The 17731-nt window shown below is 51.8% G+C and overlaps 2 protein-coding genes across 2 annotated transcripts; both read left to right on the forward strand.

The window, feature by feature from the left end:
- The first annotated feature begins 11698 nt into the window (after positions 1 to 11698).
- On the forward strand, positions 11699 to 15412 carry LOC132248264 (uncharacterized). Its single transcript, XM_059721297.1, has 6 exons — positions 11699 to 11846; positions 12295 to 12446; positions 13971 to 14063; positions 14542 to 14611; positions 14740 to 14853; positions 15280 to 15412. Exons 1-6 carry the CDS (start codon positions 11699 to 11701, stop codon positions 15402 to 15404), a joined length of 702 nt encoding a protein of 233 aa, XP_059577280.1. The 3' UTR covers positions 15405 to 15412.
- A 382-nt stretch (positions 15413 to 15794) lies between these two features.
- Positions 15795 to 17655, forward strand: LOC132248341 (maestro heat-like repeat-containing protein family member 2B). Its single transcript, XM_059721361.1, has 3 exons — positions 15795 to 15910; positions 16715 to 16822; positions 17270 to 17655. Exons 1-3 carry the CDS (start codon positions 15908 to 15910, stop codon positions 17462 to 17464), a joined length of 306 nt encoding a protein of 101 aa, XP_059577344.1. The 5' UTR covers positions 15795 to 15907; the 3' UTR covers positions 17465 to 17655.
- The last annotated feature ends 76 nt before the right edge of the window (positions 17656 to 17731 follow it).

The following is a 17731-nucleotide window of genomic DNA, read 5'->3' on the forward strand; positions in this document are numbered from 1 at the left end:
TGAAAGGACAAGAATTTGTCAGCCTGTGCCTGTTTGTGCAGCACCACCCAGGCAGGGTAGCTTCTACTGATGTCTGTCTTATCAGGTGCTACAGCTCCAATGGCAAAAAAGGAGTGCTTTCACTGTAGGTAGCTAACACCCATTCACCATCCTGCTGCAGAAACCCTGTGGCCATAAGTCACTGTGATTTTACTGTTGGGCAAATAGGGCAAAATCAAATGTGGGTGGTGGTGATCTCACACATCTCCCTTGCAGCAAACACTGCAGGTGCCTTGCCATCCCACAGGAATTCATGGTGAGATACGGATTGTGTGTTAATTATCTCTCTGTAAAAACACTGGTGTATCAGAAAAAGCAAAGTCTGAAACAACCAGCCCATGCTGGCAATGTGGTAGGTTTCAGTTGCATGAGGTTTGGGACCCAAGCTGATCCACCACCAGTTGCTCACCTGGGGTCGTGACGTTATTCCCCCTCCTTGGGGGCAATAGTAAGGGTTGAAATTTGTCTCCATAGACATTTTGCCACATTTGCTTTCTGTGGGATCAGGAGAAACTCATGGTCACCATAGATTCATAGATTCATAGATGTTAGGGTCGGAAGGGACCTCAGTAGATCATCGAGTCCGACCCCCTGCATAAGCAGGAAAGAGTGCTGGGTCTAGATGACCCCAGCTAGATACTCATCTAACCTCCTCTTGAAGACCCCAGGGTAGGGGAGAGCACCACCTCCCTTGGGAGCCCGTTCCAGACCTTAGCCACTCGAACTGTGAAGAAGTTCTTCCTAATGTCCAATCTAAATCTGCTCTCTGCTAGCTTGTGGCCATTGTTTCTTGTAACCCCCGGGGGCGCCTTGGTGAATAAATACTCACCAATTCCCTTCTGTGCCCCCGTGATGAACTTATAGGCAGCCACAAGGTCGCCTCTCAACCTTCTCTTGCGGAGGCTGAAAAGGTCCAGTTTCTCTAGTCTCTCCTCGTAGGGCTTGGTCTGCAGGCCCTTGACCATACGAGTTGCCCTTCTCTGGACCCTCTCCAGGTTATCCGCATCCTTCTTGAAGTGTGGCGCCCAGAATTGCACGTAGTACTCCAACTGCGGTCTGACCAGCCCCTGATAGAGGGGAAGTATCACCTCCTCGGACCTATTCGTCATGCATTTGATGATGCACGATAAAGTGCCATTGGCTTTTTTGATGGCTTTGTCACACTGCCGACTCATGTTCATCTTGGAGTCCACTAGGACTCCAAGATCCCTTTCCACCTCTGTGCCACCCAGCAGGTCATTCCCTAGGCTGTGGGTGTGCTGGACATTTTTCATCCCTAGGTGCAGCACTTTGCATTTCTCCTTGTTGAACTGCATCCTGTTGTTTTCTGCCCACTTGTCCAACCTATCCAGGTCTGCCTGCAGCTGTTCCCTGCCTTCCGGTGTGTCCACCTCTCCCCATAGCTTTGTGTCATCTGCAAACTTGGACAGAGTACATTTCACTCCCTCGTCCAAGTCACTGATGAAGACATTAAAGAGTATCGGTCCAAGGACCGAGCCCTGCGGGACCCCACTGCCCACACCCTTCCAAGTCAAGACTGACCCATCCACCACGACTCTCTGGGTGCGACCCTCTAGCCAATTCGCCACCCACCGGACTGTGTAGTCATCCACGTCACAGCCTCTTAACTTGTTCACCAGTATGGGGTGGGATACCGTATCGAAGGCCTTCCTGAAGTCTAAGTATACGACATCCACCCCTCCTCCTGTGTCCAGGCGTTTCGTAACCTGGTCATAGAAAGAGACTAGATTGGTCAGGCACGATCTGCCCGCCACAAACCCGTGCTGGTTTCCCCTCAGCATAATTTGCTCTGCTGGGCTCTCACAAATGTGAGCCTTGATAATTTTTTCAAAGACTTTGCCAAGGATGGAGGTGAGACTGACTGGTCTATAGTTGCCCGGGTCCTCCTTCCTCCCCTTTTTGAAAATGGGGACCACGTTAGCCCTTTTCCAGTCCTCTGGGACTTGGCCCATGCACCATGAGCGTTCGAATATTCCCGCCAGTGGCTCTGCAATGATGTCGGCCAGTGCCTTCAGCACCCTCGGATGGAGCTCATCCGGGCCTGCCGACTTAAAGGCATCCAGTTCTTCCAAGTGACTCTGCACCATCTCAGGATCTACGCATGGAAGTCTGGCGCCTTGCTGCTGCCTCTCTACAACCCCAGTGAGAGACTTGTCGTGTCCCTCACTTAGGAACACTGAGGCAAAGAACTCGTTGAGGAGTTCAGCCTTGTCCCCCCTGTCCGTCACCAATTGTTTCTGCCCATTTAGCAGGGGTCCTATTCCTCTCTGGGCCTTCCTTTTACTCCCTATATATCTAAAAAACAATTTCTTATTGTCTTTTACTTAGGTTGCCATCCTCAGCTCCATGGTAGCTTTGGCCTGTTTAACTGCCTCCCTACAAGCACGAGCAGAGGAGGTATATTCGTCTTTAGTGATCTCTCCTTGTTTCCACTTTTTATGTGCTCCCCTTTCGGCCCTTAGGCTGCCCTGGATTTCTCTGGTCAGCCAAGGAAGCCTCCTGGCCCCTTTCCCTCTTTTGCCTCGCTCGGGGATCGTCTTGCTTTGTGCCCGAAGGATCGTTTCCTTAAGGCACAGCCACCCTTCTTGGGCTCCCATCCCTTCAAAACTCCTACTCTGCAGTGTGTCCTTGACTAATCGCCTGAGTTCATTGAGATCAGCTTTCCTAAAGTCTAGCACTTTCACCCTACTAGTTACCTTACCCACTCGCCGTCTTATGTTGAATTCTATTATAAGGTGATCACTGTCCCCCAAATGGCTACCGATCTGGAGGTCCCCTACCATGTCATCCCCTGTTGCCAATACCAGATCCAGTATGGCATTCCCCCTAGTGGGACCATGTACCTCCTGTGTCAGGTGGAGGTCCTGTACACAGGTTAGAAACCTGCGTGAGCGGTGGGACTTTGCTGTCTGTGTCTCCCAGCAGATGTCCGGGTAGTTTAGGTCCCCCATGACTACTGCCTCTTTAGCTTTTATGGTCTCCGAGAGTTGCCTCAGGAGCCCCGCATCTATTTCTTCCCCTTGATGTGGGGGTCTGTAGCAGACCCCTACCACCAAATCCCTTTCTCCTTGTCCCCCATGTAGCCTAACCCACAATCCTTCTACTTCCTCTGTAGCAGAAAGCCCCCTTTTCCTCTTGCCTGCATTTGCTCTTCCCTCTTTGGATATGTTTCTCTTTTTCTACCTTTTCTTCCTTCCCCTCTCTTTCACTTTAAGATAAGGAATTGTATTTTAAAACTTGTATGTGTGCATTTTGTATCTCCCCTTGTAGTTTGGTATTTTTATCTATTTGTGTGCCATGGCATTTGTAGCTTATATTTTATACTCCTCACCTTTCAACTTTCAACTAAATGTGTTTTAGTAAGTTATACATTGTAACATTGTTAACAAAGGCAGGAATCAAACTGCCCTTCCCTGTATCAGGCTGGCCTCTGAAAGAGTGAGTGAATCAGTGATTGAATGTGTAACATGGAAGCAGGCAGCAATTATCACCTGGAATCTGAACTCAATAGAAGACAGTGTAACAACCGGGAAATCTCTATACCTCACTGATCAAGGGCTAGAAGCCCTGGCCTGACTTAATCAACACCAGAGACCAACTTTTGGGCTGAATGTCTCCAGATCGACCACTCCCAGAGCCCTATTCTAAATTCATCAACGGACTCCCAAACCTGCATGTACATGCGGACAACCCTGGGGCTGACAGATGCTGTCCAGTAGCCACCGAGGGGGGGGAAGTCCCACGAGGGTCAACGACCCCTGGATTGGGCAAACCAGAAAACTGGGGAGTCACCAAAGTCTGCCAAGGACAGCTATAAGGCAGTGAAAAGTGACCCTCAGTGGCGCCCTCTTGATCTCCAACTCGACCAGACCTGTCCAGCCAGAAGGACCAGCCGGCAACCCCCTTCTGGAAGATAACACCACACTGAAAGAAGCCTCAACGACAGACTCCAGCACTTGCAGGATAGGTATACCTGACTCTGTAGCCTGCTACTGTGTGTGTGTGTATGTGTGTGCATGTGTGTATGTGGACCAGCCCCAAGGTTTATGATTACAGTGTTTCAATCTGCCTAATAAACTAGAATTTTAAGGATCCCGAGTTGGACATTTGTAACTGTTCAACACCTCAACCTTGGATTCTGTCTTGATGAGGGTTGATGTATATTGCTCACTGACATAAAGTGCAACCCCCCCCCTTTCTTCCCCGACCTGTCCTTTCTGTACAATCTATAGCCCTCAATATGTACCGCCCAGTTGTGGGATGAATCCCACCAGGTTTTTGTTAGCCCCACTAAGTCATAGGTGTTTAGTGCAAGCAGGAGCTCTAGTTCATCCTGCTTGTTCCCCATGCTCCTAGCATTAGTATATAGGCACTTGAGCCCTGCGACTGGTGCCTTTGCCGCCCCCCCGCTCCGAGTCCCAAGGGGCCCATTGTTTCTTACCTTCTTTTTTCTTACCTGTGCTGTAGTGCTGGTCTCCCCATGGCTTTCAGGTTTCCAAAGCTCTCTTTCTTCAGGCTGGGCTGTCCTTGTGGGTGCCACATGGTTTGGTGGTCCACAGCTTCCCCTGCCCTCGTACTCCCCTCCCCCCAACGAGCCTAGTTTAAAGCCCGCTGGAGGAAATCTGCCAACCTAGAAGAAAACACACGCTTACCTTTGGGGGACAGGTGAAGCCCATCCCAGCTGAGCATGTCCCTCGTCGTGATGTGCGGGTCATTGTCCAGGAAGCCGAAGCCTGCCTCGAGACACCACTGCCGAAGCCGCCAGTTGGTTTCTCGGATGCAGTTCTCCTGCCGTCTTCCTTGTCCGCTCACTGGTAGGATGGAAGAGAATACCACCTGTGCACTGAACTCCTTCAGCACGCCGCCCAGAGCACTGTAGTCCGCCATCAGGTGATCGGGGGTTCTCCTGGCTGCATCATTAGTACCCACATGGACTAGGACCATGGGGTAGTAATCGGTGGGCTTGATCCTGGCCTGGATTACCTCCGTCACATCCCGAATCTTTGCTCCAGGGAGGCAGTATACCTCTCATTCTGAGGGGTCCTGGCGACAGATGGGCCCTTCCATACTGCTCAGGATGGAGTCGCCTATGACGAGCACTCGTCGCCTCCTCCTCTGGGTCCTCATGGATCTCTTGACCTGTTCGGCGTGTGAAGAATGTGGTGTTTCTTCTTGCCCAAGGGTTTCCTCCTCCCCTTCCATCTCCTGCAGGGTCGCCAGGGCCTCGTACCTGTTCACCAGTCGGACTGGAGAAACTGGTACCGGTTCGCTGCGAGCTGCTCCGGTCCTGGCTGTGACCGTCTGCCACTCTGCTGTGGAGGGCACTCCCTGGGCTGCTTCTTCCTTCAGTGCCTGGGCCTGCAGGGAAAGGAAATAATTGTCAATTTCATCCTCTGCCTCCCTGATCCCCCTCAGCCTGCTAACCTCCCGGAGCTCCCTCACCTGTGCCTCCAGAGCCTTAAGACGGGCTCCTGCCGGACAGGTGTGGGGGCCCCCAATCTCTGCCCCCCCCGGCCCTGCTGGGGATCCCCCGCAGGCCAGGAGGTAGGGGGACATCAGCTCCCCCATGGGCTCAGTCTGGGTGGAGGCCTCAGACCAGCCCCAGGTAGCCTTGTCCCCCTGGGCAGAGGCCCGAGCAGCACTCCTCGTAGACACCGTTCCGAGCTGCTGTTTGTAGATCTGTGTGGTGTCTACGCCCTACCCCTACAGGAGTCTCTCTCCTAGCCCTTCCTGCCTGCCCGCCGGCGCGAACGCCTGCGCAAACGCCAGCATGCTCTTACAGAGCGCGTCTGTTTGCGTGCTCTGTTCGCGCCGCGTGGCTCACCATGTCTCAGAACAGAGGAAAAATCAAGGCTAAAAATATAGGCTGCGTTTATTTTTGTTATTTTTTCATAGATTCATAAATGTTAGGGACTGGAGGAGACCGTACAAGATCATTGGGTCCAGCCCCACTGCACTTGGGCAGGAAAGACTGCTTTATTTTGGTTTGTTTAAAAATACACTTGTTTCATCCTCCCATATCACTGTACCTCGTGTCTTTTATGACTAGAGACAGCAACAACAAGGCTCTGATTGAGATTGGCACTCCAGATTATTGTTTCACACCAGTCCCAAGGCAGGACTGACACCTGTCCCCAGAGGTCTGTGTGAAGTGAACGAAGAATTTTAATCCAGGTCCTGTAGAGGGGAATCCTAGCCCCAGACACCAAACCAGACTTCCATAGATTTCATAGATACTAGGGCTGGAAGGGACCTCGGAAGATCATCGAGTCCAGCCCCCTGCCCCAGGGGCAGGAAGTTAGCTGGGGTCATAGGATCCCAGCAAGATAAGCATCCAATTTACTCCTGAAGGTGTTCAATGTAGGTGCTTGAACTACCTTCCTTCCTTCTTTAAGTCTGAAGAGAGGGCATGAGCTAAGATGGAGTTAAGATGATGGCCTAGTTTTCACAGTGACTAAGCACCTGCAGCAGGAGTGAAAAGGTGATGTCTGTTTCTGACGTTCAAGCCAGAAGCATGCAATAATCGAGGGAAACTGCTGCACATGCTGTATGCCTGACCTGCCACTAGCAGGCACTATTTTAGAAGACTGAAGTTTGTGCTCAGCACCCTGTAAGATGCTGCGCAGCCAGCCTTAATAGGATGGCAAACTTTGGTATAACTTCCCTGGTATGTCAGCCTCTCACTGTGTTTTGAAGGAAGAAAAGGGCCTGATTAAGCCAGATGCTGTATTCACGTAAAAAATATAACAGCTCCACCATCTTGTACAATTCCTCCAATCACTTTTATATTTTACTTGTCCTGCAGGTCCTCCAGTGTACGCAGGCACACGGTACACTTAATCACACCTATTCAGTACATGCAACCATTCTAGTATCATCGGGAAAAGCTCCCTTGCCATCCATGAATTACAGGCATCTCAGGAAAAGCAACAGTGAACCCTCTGCAGTGAGAGTTTGACACATCAGAGGTCTCTGAAAAGGGACTCGAGGTCTCGGTTCAGTTCCCTGCACCAGCACATGTCTTTTAGACCCACCACTTACTCTCTTTGCCTCCCTATCCTCATCTGCTAATTGAAAATAGTGATCATTGGCAATCTGACAGGTGTTGTGTACGAGTTAAATAACTAAAGTTTAGGGGATATGGCAGCAACGTGGGAGGGAAACGAGCACCTTTATATACAGATTTTCTACCTCTTGAAACATTTGAATGAGATTCCCACTCTGCCAAGTTTTAAAGTCCTGAATCATTGACTTCTCAAGTATATTTCCCGGCAGCGTCCACCCCGCACCCACCACTGGGGGCACTGGATGGAGGGGGCGGGTGGGGCCTGCATGTAGGCAGACCCAGGACCCATGTGGGCAGGGTGCGTTTGGCAGGCTTGGATGGACAAGATGGTTGCAACCCAGTCATGTAACATCTGAGGGCTACAACAAGCCATTTTGGACAACAAGATGCAAAAACAAAGGAGGCCAAGAATTAGCAAGTGAGAGGAAGCTTTTCCTTGTTCCTACTTGCTTTTATTTCTTACAAATTCAAGCATAGGCAGACTTAAATACTCGATCAGTATTGGGAGGTACAGCACACCTGGGAAGACAGGAAACTCCAAGGTGATCTGGGGGACTGAGATATTCTACATCAAAACAAATTTACCCTCCTCTGGGGATACTTGTATCTGGAGCCTTATGCAGCCCTGTGAAAGCTTCCCTGATACACAGCCCCTCATTGGTCAGCAGCCACCTGTGAGGTAGGACATGGTCACCTAGTTGTCATAGTGGTGCTTACATCACAAAGGCTGTTGGCTCACCTCTTTCCTGGGTCCTGGACCTGGAGCCTTGAGTGCCTCCGGACGCCTTCGCGATAGGAGCTGCTCAGCACGTTAGAGAAGGAAAGCTTGTTTAAGCCGACTTTGAACAATGGAAGTCATCGATCTGAAACTACCCGGCAGAGGTAAGATCCCCACGATGTTCTCCATGCCTAATCTCTAGTCCCACACCCCTTCTTGCAAGCCCAAGGAATAGGTAGATTATCTAAAATCAGCTTTTCTAGAGCCAGATTTTCAGTTGTGCAAACCACTGTTACTTGGGGGCCTGGACTGTAGCTTGGGTGATCGATACCAGGTCAGGATCAAGCCTTCAGCCTCTGAATACTGACATGCCTCCAATCATTGGAGACTGTGTTAGATGTTCTGGGAAAGGCCTCCTTCCATCCCTGCGGTATTTCTGACCCTGTCCCCCTTGCAGCCAGGTGGGTGGTGTGAGGTGTCTCTGTATGCATTACCTAAGATGAAGCATGACGGCAGCCTATAGACGTGCTGGTTCATGTTCTAATTAGAACAGGTTGGAGCAGGCTCAGTTAATCAAGTCTGCTCCACTTTCTAATTAAAACGCTCCAGCCTTGCCTCACTGTCATGTGGATTAAGGGCCCCCTCAACCCCCTGCCACATTTTAAAATGGCTGTGGAGGTGCTTTAACTAAAGCTCATTGAATAAACTTCAGTTAAAGTGCTCCAATGGCAATGTTAAAATATGGGGTGCTTAATACATGTGACAATGAGCCATTTTAATTAGAGTGGCTCTTGGGGAACCACTCTAATTTAAACAGCTCCTCCCTATCCCTGGTATGCGTATAGGCAACCTTGCTTTAAAAAATGTTAGCCCTAAGCCATCATTTTGGGTGTGTGATCCCAATTCTCCAACTAATTGTCAAGGAGAAAAGAATTGTTATTGTCTGCACAACTTCCCTTACTTTCCCGAAAACAAATGTCACAGTAATCTCCCCTTCCAACTGGCTGGGCCATTTTGCAAGCAAATCTCCTAGCATAACAGAGTGGGAGAAGGGGGAAGATGCATCTTCTTCTCCCTGACCAGGTCTACTCTTGCCTCTTTGGCTGGTACAGCTGTGGCCATTGCTCACAGGACTGATGATTATAGGTTTTTAGCTTCTGATGCTGGCTGACACCAGAGCATCATCTCCATCCCATTGACAAAGAAAGGATTTTTGGCAAAACTAAATTGCATGAAGGAAAGTGACCCTTTAGCAGTACTAGCTGCCTCAGCCCAGAATGCTGGCCTGGAGATTTCTCCCCTTTTTGCTGTGCTAGGAAACCTTTCCTTTGTAGCCAGGCCACAGGGTTTGGCTCCAGCAGAGCTGCTAGTGGGTGGTGATGAACGAGACCAATGGAAATCAAAAGAATCCTTTTCCTCCATTTCAGGTTTTTCCACCAGTGATGCCTCTGCAGGGAGATGCCTGGTGGACCAAGCTCAGGGCAATCTTGGCCCAGGGTTTGGCCAGGCAGACATGGACCTTGACATTACTGTGAGCCTTCTGCTGGAGAGACTCCAACAGGAGGAGGTAGGGAAATGGCTCTGTATCACATGGCTGCTCTAAGCATTTCCTTCCAAGGCTGTGCAGGGTTGGACCCCAACTAAAACTGGTCCCTGTCCATCTGCTGTGTCTTTTCCATTCCTCCTCTCCTATTAAAGGTCCCAATACAACATGCCCTTGTTATACTGTGATGTCACGATGATATGAGGGCATGCTCACATGGGCATCATCTCCCCCGTCCCAGTGGATGATAGATATGGTATAAGCCACATTCAAACAAGCCCTCACCCTACAGATAATGCTGTGAGCCTCTTTAGTGTCTTCCTCCAAGTATCTCACAGCATTGAGATATGAAATCTAGTTTCCCAGCAGCCTTGTGACACTGGAAAGCCTCAGCCCAGGAAGTGAAGTGACTTGCCCACTGTCCCCCAGCAAGGCAGGAAAAGAACTGGGAATACAGCCAAGGGTGCTGAGCCTCTGTCTAGAGACCCTGGGCAAAACATTTTCCCTGCCTGATTTGCTGTCATCCAAGTATGACTCGGCTGGCTTAGCGCAACCTGGTTCACAAGTATTTCAACTCCCTTCTTCATTCAGTGACAGAACTAATAACACAATGGTTTTTGGCAACATCTTGCCCAGCAAAGTCCTGCTAAATTTGCTGCTCAGGATCACCCGGCAGCTCCTTGTCACTCCCCTGGTGTCCCCCTCTCTGAAAGAAATGCAAGTCACTCCCACCTCCCCAGTGCACTGGGGTGAAAGTGCCTGTGATGCATCTGACTGCTTTTCTGATCATATTTCTGTGTCTCCCACCAGTCTGTTACATTGTGCCCTCACAGTGCCTGACACTCTTCCCTTGTCAGTGCCAGCTGTGAACATCTGCATGAAAGGACAAACGCAAGACACCCTGGGTTGTGTTCCTGTCCAGGAGCAACGTCCCCCTTAGCATGACATTAGAACAATCCCTGGGTAGCTGATGTCCAACATCATAGTCTTGGATGATCTGGCACTGGTCCCAAAGGAAACCCATTGTTCTCTTTCTTGGTGTGTTCCCAGGAGACGAGAGTAACCATTTACTCCAGCCTGCAGGAAGTCTTGCAGGGGGACATAAAGAGCCTGGATAGGAACCTTGTCAGGAGGATCATCCACTTGGCCTCCAAAGACATGAGGGAGACCCAGGTGAGTGAGCTCTGCCCAGTTTCTCCTCGCAAGACCTTACTCTATGCGTAGTTTGTTTGGTCCAATGTGGTTTGAGCTATGGTGTATCTCCTGCATGGACCCTGGTTAGAGGCTGCAGGCTTGCTCAAGACAGATCTCCTCCAGATGTTTCTGGAGAGCAGGGACATGATCCAGCCCAGTGTTGAGCACCTCTGAAACATGGGGCAGCTCGTCTGCTGAGAGAGACCAGAGTGCATAGGTGCTTTGCTGGGGACAGCGTTGTCCAAGAACCTTCCTGGTCCATGCTGAAGCTGTGTGCTACAGCCCAGGTGAATTCTGCAGTTGGCCAGCCAACCAGAGCCGAAACATTGTTCAGCCAAGTGTTTCAGTTGGCATTTATGAGTGAGGGATCTCATGCAAGGAATTATTAGGGGGATGTAGTGAAGTCAGGAGCAGCTATTACAGTGTGTGGCTGGTAGGTGGTGGGGAAGACAGTTTGCTTGGAGCCAAGGATGAAATGACACTGGGCCACTGGAGGAGCTGAGGCTAGTGCATGGTTCTCCTTTCCTTTCAGAGTTATCCCCAGCCTGACTTAGCACTGTATAACTGTGCATCGGGCATGTGCTCCAGTTTTCTTTTTTTATTCTAGCAAGAAAATGATGAAGTGCAGTTGGCAGCAGGAAAAACCCTCGTGGCACTTGCCGGCACCTTTTACAATTGGGTGATGTATGAGCTGCAGTGTCACGTGGGCATCATGGAGCTCCCTCCAATTTACTTCTTGATTGCACTGGGCGACGTGGCCTCAGACTATGGTACAGCATTGCCTCCCTTGCTTCTGGGCTCTCATCAGGGATTGTGGAGGGAGGGGATACATACCACTCTGTCCAATGGGGCCATCACAACTGAGCTGGATTTGGGGCCCGAAGAATCTGGCTCCTGGCTCTGAGGTGCCAGCACTAACTTCTGTAACAGCTGGAAGGGCCTTCAGGACAGGAAGGAGTGGAGATCAGGTGGGCAGGACCCTCCACTCCCTCCTCCTGCCCTGCATCTGGACATGGGAGGGCGGCAGACAGAGGATTGCCATATATAGGGGCGGTCACCGTGGGGTTCCTCTGACATCTTCAAAGCCTGTTTGTGCTGTTTACCCTGAGAGTGAGGGATGAAGGTGGACAGGAATGTCTCTAACTGCACAATGTATCCTCCTGCAGCACTGAGGTCTGAGCCCTTCCTTGTGCTGACGCTCAGCAAATTGCGTTTTGTGCTGAGGCTGGTGGAGACCGACCAGATGAAGCGGGCGCTGTGTGGAGGTGAGTGCCAGCCTCTCCTGCGGGTGCCCCCACTGGGCACCCAGGGCCTAACACAGAGCCTGGGCCCTACTGGAGTGTCCCACACTGGTAAGCGGGGCCTCCACTGCACTTCCTGGGCCTGATCCAACCACGAGTGGAGAACCGTCCCTCCCTGGGCTGGGTGGAGGCTCTGAGCAGTGAGCAGGATTGGGCCCTTCATGACTGTCGCAGAGTATTTCCCAGGAGCCATCACTGAGGCTGGAGCTGCCTCTAGGCCCTGGGGCAGATGGTGCAGATTGAATCCTAGATGTAGCCCATGGTGCATGCTTCACCTGTCCCAAATTCTCCATTTGCCCTGAGCAGCACAGAGGCTGCCGGGACACTGCCATGACCACCAGGCCTGCATGTCCTGCAGCACCTCACTCCGATGTTCCTGTGCAAACGTCTCATCTTTTCTCCCCCTCTGCAGTTGTGGAAGGCTTTGCCCGAGCTGCCAACCTGAAATTCCACATCGGGGACAAGAGCCCGTTCCCCAGCTGTCGGGCAGCCGACTACGGTTTTCACGTGCTCCCTTTCTTGAACTTCATGAGCAGCAGCTGGCTGACAAGCGAGGACCTGGAGGTGAGGACTGCTGTCTTTCTAGCTGCATACCACAGCTGTCATGTTTCACTATTTCTGCATGTCTGTGTAGTGCTGGCAGGGAAGACCCAGTCTCTGGGGCTCATATCACATGTCTGAAAATCTGCTCTGCTCGCAGGCAGTGTGCAGTTGTGTGTGCTAATGGATGCCACTGAGCACTGGGATAGGGGAAACTCCTTCTGGGCATGACTCCCTCTGCCCAGGGGGATGGCATCAAGGAGGAGGTTGCTCTCTCTGCACATGAATCTGGGCACAGCAGCACACTGGGGAGCCAGCCTCAGGGCCATATCCCACAGCCCCTCCCAGCTGCCGTAGATGGGAACCATGCAGACCGGGCTGGTCCAATGATGGACCAAGGACACTGCTGACCTGAGAAGGAGAAAAGCTGTGCCTCTTCCTGACCCAGAGCAACCTCCTGGAAAGTCTGTTGGAGGGACTCAGTCCTGCCTTTCTTCTCTGCAGCTGCAGCAGGCTGCGGTCAAGGCACTGGGACCTGCGATGGGCCTCCTTCTCCACCATGAGAGGCATCGCAATACTGTTTTTGAGAGGCTTCCCTGTCTCCTGCAGCAATACGAGGGAGGGGTCGACAATCTTCATGTCACCATGGTGAGATGCCTCCTGGGAAACCAGCATTGGCTTTTGTCTGTATGCGTGGGTGTGTGCACTGGCACACATGCGTGCATGTACGACTTGCCCTAGGAACTCTGTAGCTCTCGGGGCTTTCCTGGTGCAGTTCAAGACTCCTTAACAGATCGGCCTTGCCTACCCTTGGGGGCTAAACTCACAGCAGCTGGATCTGTAGATCGTGGCTATGATGGGAATGCCACTTCCATTTTCTAGGAAGTCTGATAAGGGGAGACAAAAGAAATGAACTACCAGACCACTCCTTCCAGCTGAGTTTCGCTCTGTTCCCTCTGGGCTTGGCAGGGATTATGGTCAGGGCATGGCAGTTTAAAACATGGAGATTTGGGGCTCCCTGCTATGGGTTATAGAAGTGGAGCATGTTATACAATGGTTATGCCTGTGGAACGTGTCTCTCCTGCATGAGACGGGCTGCGCTCTGTCTTTGTTTGCACCTGGGCAGCCCACTGAGGCAGCACAGGTTTACCCCAGGGTAGAATCCCACTTCAGCTCTGTGCTCCCTTGTCCTGTGTCCCTGGAGCTGTGTGGGCAGATGCTGGCTGGTCCTGACTCTGCTGTCAGTTTTGGGGCCTATGACACCTGTGGGCTGTGGGACCCACTCTCCTCCTGGCATCCTTTGGAAGGAATCTGAATCTCCGGAGAGTGGTAATCCAGGCGGGGTGTATTCAGGGTACTGGGGCAGGGGCTCAAACAGCACAGTGTGGTGTGGTCAGAGTTGCAGATGTGGAAACTTCCATCTTCAAAGTAATAAAGCACTAAGCATGGGGCAGTGAGGTATCTTTTCTCACTCACTAATTTTCTGCTCTTGCTCACTCCACGGTTTTCCTCTCTAACCCTCCCTTTGACTTTCACCATCTGTTGCAGAGTCTGAGCCAGATCTTGGAGGTGGCCTATGATTTTGAGGTCCCTCTCCCCGATGGGAAACTCAAGAGCATCTGCTTTGCCCTGCACACCCAGGTAAGGGGAGGTCAATTCTGTACCGCTCATCCCAAGGCCCAGCAGGTCCAAGTCCCATTACCCCCTATTCATTACCCAGACAGACCCAGCTGATGGAGGTGCCAAGCCCCACTCTGCTGGCAGCCTCTCTGCTTGCCCAAGAAGAAGAAAACAGGTGGTGGCCTCCTTGTCTCCCCTTAGTCCACTTCAACAGATGGGAGGGTCCATTCAAATCCCTTTGTCCTAGCAAGTCAGGACCAGAACAATCAACCCTGTGGTGCGAGTCCAGCCAAGAACAGCCGTGTTGCTAAAGGGACTTGGAAATCAGGGTCCCCTCTTGCTTATGGTCTGGACCTTTGAGTTCTTGGCTCTTGCTGTGATAGCAGTGATGTCTCCTGGGACTCAAAAGGACTCTAGACAGTGGGAGTTCAGGATCCATTCCACACTTTCATCTGCACCCAGCTGGGACTGTGGAGAATCCCTTCCCTTCTTCCCACAGGTGTGTGATATCGCACAGCTGCCGGGATCAGAGAACCAGGTCAAGGTGTTCTACTGTCTCCGCCTGCTCGGTAAGGAGAGGGGCCTCCGAGTGACACGGGGGTTTCCTTCGAACCTCCCTGCACTGTGCCAAACCCTGGACGGGGGAACGAGAATGAGAAGTGCTGAGGCCACTGAGGTTTGCTCTTTTCTCCTGCAGCCTGTCTCTCCCCAGACCACTGTATTTCCCTTGTGGGCTCCCGGCTCAAGACTGACAAGGAGGGAAGCCGCGTGGCATCCCTCTCCATCTTTAGTGACATCATTGCTGCTGACTGTAAGTATGACCACAACAAACGTGCTGACTGCTGTCTTGGCTGACCCTTCAGGAACTGAGTTAGGACTGTCCAGGCTGAATTACCTGTCCTGCTCTAGCTGTGCTCAAGAGCCCTGGCTGCGTAGAGCTAGAGCCAGACCTCCGTCCTCTGCTGCTCAGTCCCAGAGGGCCAGTAGCACCCTGCGTCCTGCTGGATGACACAGGAATGCTGGGGCCAAATCCTGCTTGGACACCTTTCCTGGCAGCACTCTCAAGTCAAGAGGTTTAACAAGCCCTTTTATGGCCCAAGAGACTTTCCCAGGTTCCAAAGTAAAGACAGGAGGTTGTGCAGGTCGCCACAAGCAGGTCTTTTGCAATCCAGGTGCCTCCTGCTGTGGATTGCTCCCAGAACACAGCAACATTGTGCCCTCCTTCTCCTTCTTCCAGTGCCGGAGATGAGCCAGAAAAAATATGCAATAGTCAAGGCCATGAGGTGCACGCTTGGTGATCAGAGCACTGAGGTGAGGTGCTTTGTGAGTAGTGGCTGTGCTGGGGATGGCACATGGACCTGACACAAAATTCCCACCCAAGATTCTCGGTTCTCTTGTAGAGAAAACTTTTTTTCCCTATCAGCATCTTCAGGGAAGGCAGTGCAGAGAGTCTGCCCCTCTGCTTCCAGAGCTGGGGATAGTCAGGATCTGGGGAAGTGTTATCAGATTGCCAGTGGGGAGGGGATCTGCTTTCCCTCCAATACCAATATGGGACTACTGAGTAGTGAAGACACGCTGTTCTCTTGCCTCTTTATAAACCCTAGAAATAAAATTGGAGGCCTGGGGACCCTTCTCCTTCCCTGTCTCCTTTCCAAGGTTTGAGGGAGGGTTTGTGCCATGGCCGGTCCCCGCCACCATTAGGGCATAAGGGCCATCCTGATTCCAATCTGTCCTCTCCTCCCCTCCAGGTGAAGAAGGCCGTCCTTCATTTCATCAGGACACTGCTCAGTGTGCAGGGCCTGGATGACTGGGCCTGGGACTTAGTGGCCTATATTTTCAAGCAGTCCAGCTTGTCTGGCAGCCAAATGGTAAGAGCAATCAAGGCTGGAGACTTGGTGCTGCTGTTGTAACAGGCTGAAGCCTGCCATTGGCTTGAGCAGGAGAGTGGGGTGCCCCAGGGCTGCCAGGCTGAGTCATTAGAACCAGGGTCAGACCATTTTCACTGGTACAACAGATCCAAGGGAGCTCTCGGGATGTCAGTGCAGCTCCTCTGGATTTTCCCCAGGGTGTCGGTGAGACCAGACTGATCTGAACTATGTACATATTCTGATGAGGCTGAGATTTGCCCTGTCAGGCACTGAAGAGTGAAATCCCTGACCGCACAGTCTGTCAGGGAAACTTCCTTGAGAACAGCAATGCTCTCTGGTAGAAATAGACTCCCGAGGATATGTCTTGGTGCCCAGGACATAGCTTGGCCCATTGATAGAATCACAGTGACGAGCCAATTGAGCTGGCCGGGCCCTGGAGCAGACTCAGGAGAGCGGGTGTGTAATGCCTGCACATTTGTGTCTGCTGGGCTGAATCTGAAGGGTTCTCTTGGAAGGACAAGGGAGGTGAATACTTGGCAGGTGTCAAGACATAACCCACTCCCAGGCCCCAGAAACACTTTGTGTCCAGCAAGTCGTTGCAGTGTTGGAGGTCTTTCTGAACTGGAAACCTGCCCCATCAGCTTGGTTTTTCTTTTATTATCTCAGCTCCAGTGAGTTGTGCTTTCAGCAGAACATAAAATCAGCGGTAACTGCAGCGTTCAAGCTGGCTGCGGAGATGGAGACTGAGTGTCCAGTCAGTGCCTTTTGACTTGCTCATGAGCTTTCTCTCGGTCTCTTGTGCAGAAGTCCAAAAACCGTTCCAGTCAAGATGCCGAGGAGGAACAGAGCATCCGAGCCACCTGTGTGGAGATCCTGGAAAATCTGGATGTCTCAATCAATGGCATGAGCCAAGTAGGTGACCAGCTGCTGCCCTTGCATTATCAATGCATTTCTTTTCATCCCCTGTACCTCTCCACTGGGCAATTCTCTGCATTGGCAGGGAAATGGAGCTAGACCATGGCCAGTGCTGGCCGTGAGTTATGGAGCAAGCTGCCACCATTTTAGGAATGACATACAACACCCCAGCTGGAAGGGATCCCTGTGCTGAGCTGGCCTCCTCATTCTCTCTCCTTGCTCTGCTCAGTTTTCTCTGAAATTGAGACTTGTTTGGCCAGTGTTAGAACAGAGTTTCAGAGATCAGCTATTCCTGAGAGACAGACATGAGGTCATGGGTGGGGGAAGGACCCTCAAGTGGGGTCATTGGTGAAGAAGAGGAGACTGTCCTTGAGCACTGGATGAAGAGAGCTGGGTGCACGGGTACAAGTAGCTGAGTCCAAGCTGTCTGGCTCTTCTCTCCAGGTCTTATGGCCCCGGCTGCTGGAGTACATAGTGCCAGCTCAGTACAGCTGCACTCTGACCCCCCTGTGCCGATGCCTCGGGGACCTGGCTGAGCAACCGCAGTGGGAGGGAGAAGAAGCAGCTTGGATGGACCCCAGCAAAGGAGGTTTGAAATCCAGATCCCTGTGGGATGAACCTGCTCCACCTGCCTCGTAGAAAGTCTTCAGTCTCATCCATGCACTACGAGGAGGCCCAAAGGCGGGAGGGACAGTTGGGTCATTACAACCTGGGAGGGGGAGCCAGGCAATGTGGGCTCCTCCAACCCACAGCTGCCCCAGATTTATGCTGTGCCATAGGGGAATCCCAGGGCCTTTTTGCCTTAGCTTCTCCGCTTATCCAGTGATGACTGAGCAGTGCCTGCCTCACAGAGGGGCTGGGAGTGAAGGCTCCTTGGTAAAGCTCCTTGAGATTCAGACACGGAAG

The sequence above is a fragment of the Alligator mississippiensis genome, chromosome 2, assembly GCF_030867095.1.
Source record: "Alligator mississippiensis isolate rAllMis1 chromosome 2, rAllMis1, whole genome shotgun sequence".
NCBI classification, from domain to species: Eukaryota; Metazoa; Chordata; order Crocodylia; family Alligatoridae; genus Alligator; species Alligator mississippiensis.

What these genes read in the sequence shown, in the direction of transcription:
- LOC132248341 (XM_059721361.1), top strand. An exon ending in CAATCAATGGCATGAGCCAA is followed by an intron (nt 16,823 to 17,269) that starts GTAGGTGACCAG and finishes TCTTCTCTCCAG; the next exon opens with GTCTTATGGCCCCGGCTGCT.
- LOC132248264 (XM_059721297.1), top strand. Translation starts at nt 11,699, where the DNA reads ATGAAGGTGGACAGGAATGTCTCTAACTGCACAATGTATCCTCCTGCA. An exon ending in GAAGCGGGCGCTGTGTGGAG is followed by an intron (nt 11,847 to 12,294) that starts GTGAGTGCCAGC and finishes CCCCCTCTGCAG; the next exon opens with TTGTGGAAGGCTTTGCCCGA. An exon ending in TGACAAGCGAGGACCTGGAG is followed by an intron (nt 12,447 to 13,970) that starts GTGAGGACTGCT and finishes CATCTGTTGCAG; the next exon opens with AGTCTGAGCCAGATCTTGGA.